This window comes from Chelon labrosus, assembly GCF_963514085.1.
Source record: "Chelon labrosus genome assembly, chromosome: 2".
In the NCBI taxonomy this organism is placed as follows: Eukaryota; Metazoa; Chordata; class Actinopteri; order Mugiliformes; family Mugilidae; genus Chelon; species Chelon labrosus.
This window is the reverse complement of record NC_140338.1, coordinates 27067594-27083552: the sequence shown is the minus strand read 5'-3', so window position 1 is coordinate 27083552 and position 15959 is coordinate 27067594. Positions and strand designations below refer to the sequence as shown.

General features: G+C 42.0%; 2 protein-coding genes across 2 annotated transcripts; both read right to left on the bottom strand.

Annotated features, from left to right (window-relative positions):
* Positions 1 to 754: 754 nt before the first annotated feature.
* Positions 755 to 7159, bottom strand: dcaf15 (DDB1 and CUL4 associated factor 15). Its single transcript, XM_084560280.1, has 13 exons — positions 7010 to 7159; positions 6297 to 6394; positions 5660 to 5798; positions 5425 to 5531; positions 5166 to 5311; positions 4917 to 5078; positions 3995 to 4594; positions 3820 to 3911; positions 3056 to 3178; positions 2273 to 2355; positions 1990 to 2094; positions 1742 to 1857; positions 755 to 1406 (listed from the first exon to the last, which is right to left on the bottom strand). The coding sequence occupies exons 1-13, from the start codon at positions 7103 to 7105 to the stop codon at positions 1351 to 1353; spliced, it is 1923 nt and encodes a 640-aa protein (XP_084416406.1). The 5' UTR covers positions 7106 to 7159; the 3' UTR covers positions 755 to 1350.
* A 535-nt stretch (positions 7160 to 7694) lies between these two features.
* khsrp (KH-type splicing regulatory protein) lies at positions 7695 to 15321 on the bottom strand. The gene is made up of 18 exons (XM_084573724.1): positions 15019 to 15321; positions 13911 to 14013; positions 13777 to 13830; positions 13662 to 13698; positions 13502 to 13560; positions 13322 to 13393; positions 13171 to 13228; positions 11976 to 12123; positions 11492 to 11590; positions 11269 to 11397; positions 11077 to 11179; positions 10750 to 10874; positions 10364 to 10660; positions 10157 to 10266; positions 9971 to 10059; positions 9655 to 9861; positions 9348 to 9547; positions 7695 to 9206 (listed from the first exon to the last, which is right to left on the bottom strand). Exons 1-18 carry the CDS (start codon positions 15106 to 15108, stop codon positions 9198 to 9200), a joined length of 1989 nt encoding a protein of 662 aa, XP_084429850.1. The 5' UTR covers positions 15109 to 15321; the 3' UTR covers positions 7695 to 9197.
* Between the last annotated feature and the right edge of the window lie 638 nt (positions 15322 to 15959).

Sequence of the window (15959 nt, the reverse complement as noted above, 5' to 3'; positions counted from 1 at the left end):
AGAATTAGGGAGCTGGTTTTAATTAAATAACTTTTATAATTAAGGAAAATACAGCCTGATGCATGTTCCACTGATCTGGGGTTGTGTAGCTACAGACCAGTCAGGGTGATCATGCTGACACTCCACTGATGAAAGCATGTACAATGGACACGTGAACATCAGAACCGGACCACAGAGCAATGGACGCCTGGTCGGATGAACCCTGTCTTCTTTATCTGGGAGTAGAAAAGTAGAAAAAACTGGTAGAGGAATGGTCTGAGGAACATAACAAGTTCAAGGTGTTGACTTTGCATCCACATTTTTCAGGTCTGAATCCAATCTGTGGGATGTGCTGGACAAACAAGTCAGATCCATAGGACTTAAAAGGATCTGCTGCTAACTTCTTGGTGCAAGTATCCACAGCACACTTTCAGAGGTCCAGCAGAGTCCATGCATCAGTGGGTCAGGGCTGCATAAGTCTCAAAAACTGGGCCGACACAATACTAGGCAGGTGCTTATACTGTTGGGGCTTGTGGGAACTGCAGAGTACCTGGTTGGAGTATTAAAAAAATATCTTGAGTTAGAATGATGCAAGTTCATCATGCACACCTGAATCTCCAAACCTTAAAGGTTAACATTGCATGAAAGAAGAATGCACTATGTGAGGGCTGCATTGCTAAACCTACTGAGCACTCTTTCAGGGTCTTGTGACAACTTGTGGGGTTCTCCATTTTCACTGCGGACCGTTACTAGATGCTACGTCCAAACAGTTCTGAACACAAGACTCAAAATGCTTTTGAATGTTTTATTTTAACAAAATATCCCAGTAGAACATTCTTACTTCCAGAATAGGTTTTAAAGAAAAGACAGAAAGTAGTGAAGCAGTACTGAGCTTACGCTGTCTCCTTTTAAATACTGCAGCCCTATAAATCATCACAGCTAGACTGAACTGGTCTAGACTGAAACAGAAACAACTTGTTCAGAAACATTACACTAACGGTATACATCCATACACATCACCATGTCAATATCACACAGGTAAAGATATGGCAGACATTTAGTTACCAACAACTGCAACACTACAAAAAGAAAGTATAAAAACAAAAAGTCATCTTTGTTCAGTCCAGGTCTTGGTTTTGGTGGCTGAAATTAATACAGTACACAGTTGCAAAAAACCAACACCTATACAACTTCTTCTTTATAGTATTTCATCCGGAGCGTTTTTAGTCCCGTATCAATTTGACACACGTTTTAATTCCATGACACCTCTGAACGTGTGCAGCTTTGCTCTTATTAAGGACGAGCTCCAGAATCCATACATGAGGCCATGTTAACGTGTATGTGTGCTCTTGTTTCTGCCCTCCTCTTTCTTCATAACACGATCCAGGTACATCGGTCACTGTCTGCCAGCACTTGCAGAGACGAGCCTACAGGTGAGAAGAAGAGATAAGATTTGAATTATATTTTGTACTAGTTTACGCCAACACAAATCAAAAGTATTTCCAGTAATGGGTTCACTAAGAAAATAACATGGAAGGGGTCAGAGGTGGCGTCAGTTATTACAACATTATGTTAGTTTCAAACTGAAACTGCGACTGTAGCTCCTGACAATTATATCTAGTAGCTTAGCTTTGTGTACACACAAGAAATAGAGGGTAACATCTAGATTGAACCCGTCCTGAGGTAACTTCCTACCAGCACATTTAAAGTGAACTTAATTAACAAATGACGTGCTGTTCTAACAAAACAGAAATGAACTCACCTTTGTGCAGAGCTTCGTTGGTCATGCGATTGATGTAGCGGGAGCTGCTCTCTGGCACCAGCCACTTCATCACCGTGTTCACACAGGACTTCCTGTAAGAACTCCACACACTCCCACTGACAGAGAAACACACATTTTAAACACAACACAACACGGCATGTGTGTGTGTGTGTGTGTGTGTGTGTGTGTGTGTGTATGCTTATGTGTTTACGTATGCATGTGAGAGAGGGGACTCAGCAGTTGCTTACCTGGTCTGACCCTTGACCTCAGTTAGATCACCAACACCCACAGTACAACACACACCTGTGTTAAGGTCCCAGCTAACCTGCAGGTTGGAATGGTACGTGTTCGGCCTGAAAACACACACACAAAAAAAAAATCACAATGCGTGTGGACAAAAGAAAAACAAATACACATAGTCTATCAAAAACAAGTGGGAGATACAGGAAGGAAGGGAGGGGAAGGGTGAGGAGGGAGTCTGGAGTAGTCTTTGAGTTAATAAAGGTAATCAGCAGAGTGGAGGACAAGTACCTGCAGTGCTCCTCATCTGAACTGGAGAATGCCAGTAGCAGCAGACCAATGTTGATCATCACAGTGTTTGTTTCAGGACACACCTGAAACACAACAGACAGTTTCCATGTTGATGTGCAAAGCGGTCTTTATTTACAGGTTTTTATATGGTATCAAACACATGAAATTAAAGAGCTGTGTATTAAATCAACAACATAGATTATGGTTCATTTCTCTCATAATGTGGCTCATGTCTTTTCAAGAGACCTACTGTTCTACAGTCAACAGCTATAGAGTGGTTTTTGTTGACTACTACAACTTGTTCATGGCATACTGGACGTTTCAAGTACAATATCAGAAAAAATAAATTAGATTAAACCCAAATCCTGCAGGTACATAATGAATTAAATTTGTCATTTGCCATACTCTAGAATTACAGCCTTGTGGTTGTAGTCTATATCCTTGTCTGAGAATAATGAAGTATTTTTGCAGGACGTTATGACAGTAAAGCTGACTATTTACACGTAAAATGTCATCACATCTTTGTGTGGAATTTTGTGTCGTAATCAGACAATGATTTGAAACATCTGGACAGACACGACAAAGACATAATGCCTCAGCTACAGATGTCAGACACAACTGCCTTCATAATAAAACACTAGCTGGGCACCCTGGACATTTCACTGGCATGAAGAGGCCATATAGGCTGCAGTTAAGTGTCAGGTGTAATAAAGAATAGATTGAAAGTCAATAAGACATGGTTTGAGTGTATAATTATGTGTGTGTGTGTGTGTGTGCACTGACCTCTAGTATAACCACATCATAGTCACTAAAGGAGCAGAACTGTGGGGCCCAGGCAGCATCGCTCCTGATCACCTCATTGATAAGATACTCAAAGTCCAAGGTCAACTGCTCCACACACACACTCTGCAAGAAGAAGAGAAGAGGTAAAACTTAAACAAAATGCACTAGCAGTGTCAACGGGAAACAACTTTATTAATGCAGGGTTGTGTAGGACTGTGTGCATCCTGTTTTACAGTTACACTAACATGTAACACAGACATAATCACGTACCCAGAACCGGATATTGTCAAAGTGAAAGCAAGTTTTCAAAAAGATATGTCAATGTATATTTTTCATTGAGTCTGATGCCACAATACCAATATTCTCAGACGTTCACAAATTACAGTGCTTAATGCACGTTAAAACACACCTTTTCTAACTGTGTAATCCAGTAATTAAATCAGATCAAACCAAGTTGATGCAGTGTTCTAACGTCAGCACATTGAGTGGATTATTGATTATCAGTGGCTATGCCGTCTTCGGTATGTTTTACTAATACACTGTCAGCCAGTTAAACTCTCCTCTAACATTAACACTCTGAAGACAGTTGTTCCAAGTCCACATGTTTAATAACGTTGGAAAGTGTGAAACTGCAACATACAGAAAACAATCAAGTATGGAATATTTCCAGGATAACTTGAAATTGAATAGTTACTCTTAACTACCTCCATAGTTCCTAATTTTTCTGAATTTACACTCACAGATACTCTAGTACAAACACATACCTGTCCATTGTATGGCCCAGTAACCAGCTGCAGGTTTCGTCCTTTCAGATCAGTGACTGTGAAAGGTAACTGGACTTTATCGTCTTCATAACCTAGGGGGAGAAACGACAGGGAAACGCTGGTCAACAACTTCTTACAGGACGTGATTCAAGCTTTTACTTTCATGATCTCTAACCTCCTGCGCTCTGCTCTGCTGCCCCGGGCTGTGGTAGGCGATAGTGCAAGCGTGAGTAGTTGACATATCCAGGCTCGTTGGGGTTGACTTCCTGACATGTGGACTGGGTTGGAGTGGATGGTGGTGAAGAGGAAGAAGAGGCAGGAGACATCACTAGTTCAGAGCACTGTGGGAGTCCGGGGCTCCCACCTGATGTTGATGCTAGCAGTAAACTAGTCCGTTGCTCCTCCACCCTCCACTCTTTACAATCCTCCTCCTCTCTGGGAGTCTCCGCATCAGTCCCTTTGTCTCCTTGCACTGCATCTTTTTCACCACCATCAGCTGTTCTCCTGCTTCCTTGGACCTCACTTTCTTTCACTCCTCCTCCCTGGGCTCGCCTGAAGAGGTCAGCAGCAAACTCCCTGGCTCGCATGGCTGCTTGTGAATGGCTAGGAGATGAGGGGATCAGAGTAGGCCTGCTAGGTGGCGGCTGATTTTCGGGAGATCCCTGAGGTAGAGAGGAAGAAGAGGCCAAGGAGGTGGAGGAAAAAGATGAAGACGCTGGACTTGATGGAGCTGCTCTCTTAGTGTAAAGAATCTGTGATGACTGACCCTGCTCACCTGCAAGAGAGAGAGAAACAGAACTCAAAAACACATAATGCGAATACTTAAACGTAATTTAGGGATCAGATCAAAAAACCCAACACATAACAGTATGTTCATGCTTTGTATGCCTGGTGGAACAATGTAACCTCCTCAGAACTGTGAACGCACCACTATAAATACCGCAAAGGGGCATATTCACATTGATTAAAAAATAAAATAAATATATAAAAAGACAAGCGTATTCTTCATATGATGATCTCACATCCACAGTCTGAAAACCAGGCATGAAAAAGAAAAGTAACATGCTGGTTCTGCTATTTGTGTCCGTGCGTTTTACCTGGGCAGAGTGAGATGCCACAGGCCACCAGAGAGTAGCTAGTGTTCAACAAGATGACCTGGTCCTTCTTCAGCTGGAAAGCTGGCTGAAATGTGGGGAACGGATAAACCACCTGGTACCTGCTGTTAAGCACATATCCATGTTCTAGACACTCGCCACTTCCTGTGGAGAGAAAAGAACGAGGCTGGATGAGCGAGAGAGGGAGGCAAAGGCAGTGAGAGTAATAAAGTAGTAGATGTGTGTGTTTACCTGTGCGTATGGTGGAGACTGAGGGAACTGGACAGCAGTAAGAGCAGGGTTTAGGAGGAGGCATAGAGGCTATGGTGATGTAGATGTCTCTGTTGTTCTCATCACTCATCATTAAGTTCATCAGTACAGAGCTTGAACTACGTGTACTGGGCAGAAACACACACAAAAGATTACACATGAAACACTGCAATAACATTATTCTGGCTAAAACTGGAAGAAATTCATAAGGTTGTTGATTGATGTGTTTACTATTCCTTACTTAAAGCCAAAGATGACAATTTTGGAGTGGTCGTTTGGCCACTCACAAACAGTGAGGTACAGGTCACTGTAGATTTCTTCTCCTGCAAATAGTCGCACATGATGGACCTGAAGAAACGGAGACAAAATGAGACAAAGAACGAGACATCTATAAATAAGTTGTTTAGTTCTAGTCCTTACGAGAACATCTAGTTTAGCATTACATTTAAGGTCCTGACAAATGTCCGTCCATTTACCTGTTTGAGTCTACTGTGCAGGTTGAACTCCCACCAATAGAGATGGTAGGTATAGAACGAGAAATCATCATCTTCTCCACAGTCGCTGGTGTAAGATAGCACATAGCGGCCACATTTGGTAAAGCCAAGAAAAATATGTCTGAAACGAAAAAATGTTAAAGAACAGGTTGAATAATACTGGAACAGCATTGACACAGAGACTATCCCTATAAAGAAAAATGGGAATAAGTTATGAGGTGACATATCTCTTAAACTCCCCATAACACTGATTGTGTTTCCACATTTATCATATTCTGTTAAAAGCGCTATTAGCACAGCATTAGTAATTACCCGAGGAAGTTTTGCAGTGTAATTTTTACTTTACAAATTGCGGACATGGCCGATTCTCCTCGGTCAGCAGTAACTAGTCACAAGCTAATAGGGCTAAAGTGGGCAGCTTTTAGCCCACAATTATACCTGGCTAAAAATACTGGCACTGTGTGGGCAGACGTCCCGAGGTGAGGTATCAAGCATCAACAGTCCTGATTCACTGATCCCGATACCACTGTGTGTGAAAACTAGTCACTGTGGCAACATGTAGTGCAATGCAGTACAGTGCTTAATAACAACAAATCCGTCTAGTAAACACAACACAAACCCTGCTCTCAGGAACTCCTCGCTGACAATGTTCTTTAAAGGGACACACACTCTGGGTGGCAGCTTCCTGAACATGCGCTGTGAAAACTGTCCTGACAGCTGCAGAAGAGACAAGAGAGGAGACAGGGGTAAAATATAGAATCATATGAAGCACGAAAATGTGTTAATGACTCTTAAGAAAAGTGGCTTATTTCGTTTAATGCCTAACGCAGTAATACAGTTGAATATCAAATGGCTTTGGACAAACACTACATCAGCTGTTTGTGAAGTAAAGAAGCTGACATTAAATATGAGTACCAGACGCTGTACGGCTGTGAAGAGTTGTTCATTTCAGCACCAACCAAAGCTGAAACCCTTTAGTATTGTAACGTTAAAGCTCAGCAATGTAACAGGTATTTATCAAAAGCTTTAGTAGCTAGCACGTTAACATCGTTCAGTTAAACAAAAAGAAATCTGAGTCTATTAGCAAACCAAAGAAATGCCGAGAAACATCGACAAAATGCAGAATAGGGTCGGTGTTGTCATAGTTTTCATAATTAACAAATTAGCCACCAAACAGCCGTTAGCTATTAATTACTTAGCCGTCGAGCAACTTAGCAGCTAGCTACTAGCTAGCCTCCGAAGGTCCTGAAGACAGGGAGGCCTTTACTTAGATGTCCCCCGTTATTTCGTAACCTCTCTTTCATGCCACACATTTTGTGGATTCATATCTACCTTCCCACGCATGAGAAGCTTCACGACATGGTCTTTGTGTTTTCTTTGGGTTTTCTGTTTGCTATCGCCCTTTTCAGATTTCGAGCTGGGCGCCATCTCCCTCTGAACTGTTGTCCCCTGTTGCAGTCAGGACCGTCCCGATTGGTTCACAAGCTGCACGAGGATGCCCTCTGTGGGTGCGCTTCTTTTGCTACAGCCAGTGGAGGCGTGATGACGAGCGGCGGGGGGAGGACCGTGTCTCTTGAACGGAGCGGAGGACCCGTCACAGCGATCGAGGTTTATTTTCCCATTAAACGAAATTGTCTGCCAACTCTTTAACTGAAAACGTATTATACATTTAATAATTATTATTGCATGCGTCAAGCAGAGACACAGACTTTTATAGACCGACCCCGCCGACCTGCCGCATCGCAGGTGTGCGCCAGCGTGGGAATGGTGCGGACCCACTCGCCTATGCAAACATCCATCAAAACCAAAACAAAGGTAGGACACAGGTGACATTACTGCGGGGAGCCACCACAAAAGACGCGTGTTTTAATCAGGGTCATTTTCCACAACAGAAATATAACGTAGAATAATCAAATAATGAGTTTAATTTATATTTCTTCAGTCATGGCTTTAAATTGGTAAACTTCTATCTGCTAAACACAACTTTGCCAATGATCACAAATGATAGTGATAATTTGAATGTTTTTATTTAAGTATTTAAAAACAAGCTGTAAAAAAATAACATAAAAAAAAAATCAGCAAACATTAACATAACCCTATCAGAACAAAAAGTATCTTTCAACAGTCAAGATGCAGAAGTGAAATAAGAGGGCACTCATACATACATACATACTCACACACACACAACCATACCTACGTACTGTAGGAGAGGTTGGTGCTATTACAACCAACTAACTCTGTTCAGAAGCATACACTGTATACAGACACACACAGGACCCCCTTAAGGAAAATAATTACAAAAGGATAAAACTGAAAATAATTCATGACACAGCAGGGAGAAATACACCTCCAACTTAAACACTGGGAATGATGTTTTTTTTTTTTTTTTTTAAAATGAAGTTTAAAAAATTACCAGGAACAAGAAAGACCAAAAACGTTCCAATTTTCTTTCATACAAACATAATCTTTGAATATATTCAAAATACTGCTAGACAGTTTTTACCCTCAGGAAACTGAAGGGGAAAACCACTTAAATATGAATCAGTGTTGAGATGCTGTTGTGCTAGCTTGCAAGCAAATATGCTAATTATTTCACATTTAAAAAAACATAAAGAGATGGATCATAAACTGTGTGTGAGTTCAATGTGACAAACTGAACAAAGCACTAAATAATTACCCTGGTTAATATTCAATGCATGGGCAAAATGTGTTCTCTTCTGTCTTCAGTTTTGACCTTGAAGCACAAACCTGAAGGTGGGAATAGAAAACGGCTTTGTGGATGAATAACCATTGCCATAGCTTATTAATGAGATAGTTTGTTTCTTTGAAGCTGGGTTGTGTGAGGTACTTATCCACAGTGCATCACTCACAGGTGTGTCGGCACAAAGACAAACTGCGCTGGACGGTTCAGGATCAAAACATAAAACACCAGTTTCAGAGTCTGCCATTCTTTAGGAATTAGGATATTACCACAGCTTAACTTTTAAAGAACTAAAGCTTTTATGTAGCTTTCTTCAAAGCCACTAGACCATATACGACAGCTATTTTATCTCACAGAACACAGGAGTTGTTGGTCTTCCCTCTGCTTTGTTATTTTGGTGTTTTCACGCGTTAACTGAAATGTGAACTGAAGCATCAACACACCGCTCATACAATAACAGAAACAAATTAACCAAACGCGACAGTGGTAGACCAGCACCTTCTCTGTTCTGCGATGAAAAGAGAATAGATCAATAAAAGAGCTTCAGTTCTCTGGTGATAATATTCTAAAGTAGCAAACACTTTAAACTGGCATTGATTTTTTTAGGTTTGGCATTCATGCTGGTAATCTCCCAACTGTGGGGCGTGCCGACCAGCATCTACTGTAGGTAATGCATGATCTATGGAAAGTACCTCATACAGCTTCACATCAGAGAAACTGAGCTATCCCTTTAAAGCCAAAGCGAAAACAAAAACAAACAAAAAAAAAAAAACAAGTTGAGAGATCCATCACATCCATTCAGCAGACCGAGCCACTCGTTTACTGCGCCTGAAAAGACATCACAGACACGATGTGATGGTGTTAGTTTTTGTTTGTAAAGAAATATTAAAATTCTGTCACTTTTGTCTTAAGTGTACACCTGCCAAATATATATAGTATGCAGTATGTAGCCAAATTCTTTATAAATACCTGTTGTCCCTGCTGTGGAGCAGCTGCCTGTCCAGGAGCCTGTCCTGCCTGTCCATAGTAGGCGGCCTGCTGTCTGTAGTACTCAGCCCAGGCTGCGCTGTAGTCCTGCTGGCCACCGGCTGCAGCTGCTGCTGTGGTGGCTGCTGCTGCTGCTGCTGCTGCTGTTCCTGGAGCTGCTGCTGCTCCTCCAGCTTGCTGGGCTGCAGAAAACACAAGTTGGAAAGTCAAAATATTGACGGACAAAATCTTGTATTTCTAAGCCCCCAGTGTAATGATTTTGCACTTTGTGTCATTAGGTCCAACTCACTCATGCCCATCTTCTTATAGTACTCCTCCCAAGCCTTAGTGTAGTCTGGCTGACCACCTGAAGTCTGTGCTGCTTGGCTCTGGTCTCCTGGTGGTGCTGCTGCAGCGGCTCCTGGAGCCTGGGCTGCCATGGCACCACCTGGCTGCTGACCATAGTACTGTGCGTAGTAGGCTGCCCATGCTGCATTGGGGTCTGCTGCTGCCTTATCTAATGAAAAGAAGGAAAAAACAGATAAAACAACAACAACAACAACAAGTGAATTCTCACCTATGCTGTTCATGTTAGTTTCAGTGAGTGCACAAAATTAGATACTCACTTGGGTCATGTGGACTTGGCGCTTGCCACTGCTGATAGGTATTTCCCCAACCCTGAGGACAGTACTGGGGACCACCAGGTGCAGCTCCACTGCAGACAGGGACAGGACAGTTTAAAAACACAATTGACTTATTTGTGTCACCTCAATTAAAATGTAGCATTAGTGCATTCAAACATTTGAACTTACTGGGGTGCTCCACCAGGGGGCCCTGCACTGTAAGGGTTGGGATTATAAGGACCCATTGGACCGCCTGGGCCTCCTGGACCAGGACCACCACCCACCGGACACAACGGACCCTGAGGGGCAAAAAACCACAATGAATCACTTGATGGGTATGTTGACAGCAACTTGAAGTGTGTATTCCATCTCTGCTTCCCGAGTCACTTGACATACCTCTATCTTCTCTTCTATAAGCTGCTTTGCGTGATCAATCTGTTGTGGTGACCCTCGGATGGTGAACAGTTTAAAGTTTGGGTCACCATTTGGAGGTGGCTGACGAGATATCTCCACAAACGCACCAGTTTGTTGGTTGATGGACTTGACGTTCTCGCCTCCTCTGCCGATGACAAGCCCACATTTGTGAGCAGGAATAGAGAAGGTCATCTCTCCCCCAGGAGGACCCCAGTTCCCCTGACCTCTACCTCGCCCTCGACCACCGGGCGGCAACCCTGCACCTGGACCTGGAGGGCCCTATAGATGAAAACACAACACATGCCAGGTGTTTTAACATTTTCTCCTTCATCTACATAGAAACCATCTGCCTGCCTTACTCTACTTACCCCCTGACCACCCTCTTCTCGGGCACGGATGCTCTGTAGCAGGTCAGTGATGATTGAGGCAGCATGCTGACACTGGTCTGGTGGACCCATTATATGGGCAATCTTATCAGGACCTGTACCATCATCTGTAAGACATGACAAAAGGATAGTTCAGTCAATTGATGAGGGATAAAATGGGGACAAGGAACACAGACAGATGAAACTGAAGGAGAGCAGAACTTTGGAACAATATATACTGGCAATTTTTGACTCAATTTGATCATATTCATGAAATGTAATAATTAAACTACATTCAGTTTAGTATTTCAAAAATGTTTGGAGTTTTACCTGGTTTAAACTGTATCTTCACTCCAGCGTCGCTCTGAATCTTCTTGATCATCTCCCCGTTACGACCAATCACAACTCCCACAGACTGTCGGGGTACAGCTATCTGTAGCATAAAAAAAATAAATTAATGTAGCAACTACTGAATACCACCTCAACTAAGCAGTTTATATTTTAAACACACGCATTACTTACATCAATGCCGCCGCCGCCGCTGCCGCCGCCACCTCCTCCTCCTCCCATCCTCGATCCATATTCAGTCCTGTCTCCAAATCCAGCGTTATCCCTGTCTCGTAGAATCTCATTAACCATGTCCTTTGCTTGCTACAGAAGCACAAAGAAAGATGCAAATGAGTTGATTTAGCAGTTATTTCTATTTAACTTAATAGAAATCATCTCCACTGCCCCCAAAGAGTACCTGCACTTTATAGGGGTCTCCAATGATGCGTAGAGGTTTATCTATGTTGGGTGGCTGAGATCCATCTTGAATAAGAATCATTTTAACTCCAGCTCGCTCCTAGGAGTAAGCAGACAAGATATACAGCATTATTACAAACACATGGCAGATTAACCTTAGTTCACAAGAATGTTAAGGTATGAATGCACCAAAGCGTAAACAAAGATCTACCGGCAGTTAAGGCTGACTGTGATTTCACCTCACGTTGCCTGTGTCTGGATTAAAAGTTGCACTTCAACACACCACAAAGACTACAACCAATGGCCAGCTACAGCCACAGAAAAGGATATAACTTTGGGAAACCAAAGAAGCTACCATTAGCTGGGAGGCTAGGAAGATTTACAAACCAACCATCATTTTCTGATTTTCTTTTTAACATCTGTACAGTACAAACAGCTTGAATCAGGTGATCATTTAAGGTGCACTGGTACACTGTGAGTCTCACCTGGAGCTGTTTGATAGTCTCTCCTCCTTTGCCAATAATCAGGCCAGCCTTGCCCGCAGGGATGATCATCTCTTGCATGGAACCCGACTGACCATTTGTTGACTCGTGACCCCTCGATACGATGTCATCTATAAGTGCCTTGGCTCTCCTTAGCAAAGTCAAATGATGAAAGGGTGATGAAACGACAAAAGATAACACACATAATGTCACATGCATTGCAATATAAATAGAGGTTCAAACTTTCCTGAGTATCTACTATCTGAACAACTTTAACTGTGGCTACACTATGCCACAGATGCAGAGGTTAGGAATGGGCAACGCTTCGAACACAAAACACAAATCAGAAGAAATTTTCAATACCCTGAAATGTGATAACCAATTTTTGGCATACACGCGTCGTGATTTCAGTCGGATCAAACATTATGGGCATCAAAACATGAACACTCCTTATTCTTTAACAACACTGACAGCTGAGGACTCAAAATGTCACCTCAGGCAGTTTTTTTTAAATTTATTTATTATTATTATTTTTATTTAAAGCAGTAAACTAGTTTGCAAAATAAAAAGTAAGAAAACAGGAGAATCCAGGGATGGTTCATTTTAACATTTTTTGCTAGTTGCCCACAGTCAAATTCATCGATACCTTTCATTGATGGTTTTCATTCATGGCTGTCTAGGAGATCAAGAAGTATCTCCTTACAAAAGCAGAGAAATACACCTTGGTTTAAGGTGGCTATACTATATATCAACAAAGATCTAACCATTTTAGTAAATCATTCTTACAACTTATACATTCTTAACATTTCATTCCTGTTGCCTGGCTGCGCAAGTTTTCACACTTTTATGACTGAGGCGAACTTATAAATCAATGAGCCCCACTGTCTTTCCCAGATTATCTTGTCATTAATGGTGTACAAAATAATCATCGATTAGAGTAGAAACCAATTGTAACAAAGGATGATTTGGACACAGACTGAGAGGAAGAGCAACCATAGAAGCTAAACTCATCAAAACAGCACAAACCACTGGAAGTGCACAAAAATAGACTTTATTAACACACGATGAGTAGCTTGATGAGGCCTGCCCTCAATCTCTTTCGCTTTTATCATCTGACAGATGTCCATGAATGAAAATAATCCAGAAACCAAACCTTGTCAATACATAATTTTAATGGCGTCTATAAAGACGAACTTACTGTATAGCATCTGGAGAACCGGTCAAAGAAACACTTCTGTCAGGAAGACCAGCGCTATCTGTGAATTAACAAGACAATATTTATCAATCCTAAATGAGCTAGAAGATCCACTCCGTTCATTTAACAAATTTGGATTTAAAACACAGCTCACCGTGCGCAATTTGGACCTTGCAGCCAGAGTCCTGCTGAATCTTATTAATCTGTTCACCTCCTCTGCCGATGACTTTGGGGAAAACAGCAAAGACATTTTGAATTTAGCGTTAACACACATGTAACTCAGCATCACAGGCATCATTTGTATGGTTTAAGTAATGTATCTGCAAGTACTCACTGAGACCGACCATGCCATCAGGCACCCTGTACTCTTCTGTCATTGTAGAGGGCCTGACACTGCAGACACATGATACGATACATCAAACAGTGATAAACAAAATGACCTCTTTCACAACCAGAAGCACCAAAAGTGTTTATGTAAAAGAATAACCCCATACCTTTGTTGGGACAGAGCAGCTAGTTGCGCTCCAATGGCTGTAATGAGAACAACAACTAGTGAGTGGTTGCAAACTAAGCACAGCGAGTGCCTGGATCAGCGTGTATTAAACTTACACATTGCAGAATCTCTTTCACTCTGTGATGCTACCTTCTTGGCATCAGGCTCATCTGCAAACAAAAGAAAAAATGAGTCTTACATTGAGGACAATCCGATGCAGACCAAGTGGCTGTTTGCTCTGATTCTCCACCTGCTTCTTCCAGGGACCGTTTCTGTGCTGGGAATGGATAACTCTCAGGTCCTCCGTTGTTTGTCACTGCTGGCACACCGTCTCCACCGATTTTAGCTGCAATCTAGAAACAAGCGAACACCGAATTAGACATGCATGATTACAGAGATGTTTCAGCATTAATTTGAGCAGCAACTGACGTCTCAACCGTGTGCCGTTGTATAGTTAGGATTTAGTACAAATAAAATAATCAATTCAAGAGAGCACCAAAAGAGGATGGCATAACTTAATTGCAAAACAAGGGACTGGAGTTACAAAGATCAACATTTTTGTAAAGGTGGTCGATGATCATGGTAATAATTATGAAACTGGAAAAAGTATTTTGATAAATTTCATATCACATCACTTTATTTTTTTTATCTCAATACTAACCTCCCATTTCTACTACTTTTAGCAACTTCCCTTTGTATTAAAACACAGTGACTAAATATATCGGGGTGTTTAGAGCAGTTCCTCAAACAAATTGTGTCTTTTTTACATTTATATTCACCAATAAAGAAATAAAAACAATATATATATATATATATATATATATATATATATATAGGCTAATAACGAAAGCAATCGTTAGCTTAAATGCTACAAGCCTTAAGCGACGAGAACTCAAACTCTACAAACGTTTTCTTTCAGTAAATAAAACATTATTATTTCTACCGTTCGTTATCAAAACAAAGAGACGGATGTCTTCATTGGCAATAATGCTTATTCGACGTTTATTATTGAATATACCACGAATTAAGTTTCATACATAATGAATCTTCAGTATCAGATTACCGTTAACTATAGTAACTAGCTAACTTAGCTAAAGTCCACTTACAGGATGCCGGAAGCGACAAATTGTTGTATTTAAACGAAAGACTGGCCTACTTCGGTGTTTCTACTCACTCTCCCCGCCAACATTTTCAATTAATCTCTTCGACCTGGTGAGCGTGTGTGACAAATGAATGGCACAGCTAACTGCTAACAGCTAGCTTGTAAACTAAAGCTAGCGTCATGGGTAATTAAGCTAGCCGCCGCTTCCCACCAGCTAACTAGCTCTTCTTCTCCTGTAGCCGAGCACTCGAGGTACCTGTCTGGCTCGTTGTACTGCATCTGCAAACGCGTCCTTTTTCATCCCATCGCCGACTCCGTTAGATGGCAGAGCGCCGTAGTCAGACATGCTGCTCTCAAGGGGGCAAGTAGACACGCAGGGGGGGCAGGCTAGATGGCTTTAGCCGGGTCGAGCTGCGCAGAAGCGGGAAGGTTAACAGGAGAGTACGGGGAGACGCCAATGTGAGTGAGCTCGCCCTCCACGCCGGCAAACTTCCTTGCTTAAAATAACCAATCAATGGAGCCGCTTCTTCTTCTTCTTTTGTCTTGATGGCGCTTGGTAAACCAGCTTAGAGCTGCATTACCACCACCAACTGGACTGGAGTGTGGATCAAGAGATTATGATGTCAATTGGATTTGATTCAACGTTAAATCAATAAAACCTGCCTCCTGCTGGACGGAGTGTAGATCACACAGAGTCAAGGATTCAAGGATTCAAGGATTCTTTATTGTCATTACGACACATGTTGGTACATGGGAAGGAACGAAATTGGTTACTCTGGTCCCGATTCAAGCCATAAGTAAAGAAACAAACAAACAAAAAAAAAAAGTATAAATATAGAATATAGAATAAAAATTAGCTTTCCAAGTATTATACAAAATAGCAGGTATAAAAAAATGTATAAATATAGGCGGTAAAGTGTCAACATAGAATTTAACAGCAATGAATTGAGGTAGTGTGCAAATGGAGTTAAAGTGACAGTGCAAAACAAACTGCAGTCTGTGCAGGTGTGTCCGTGGGTGGCTGTTGGAGGGGCGGCAGGGGGATGGGGGCTACGGAGGTCTTTCAGCGTTCGAGAGTCTCACAGCCTCCGGGAAGAAGCTGTTCCTCAGTCTGGTGGTCCTGCTCTTAATGCTCCGTAGCCTCCTGCCTGAGGGGAGCGGGACGAACAGTGTGTGTGCGGGGTGAGTGGGGTGTTT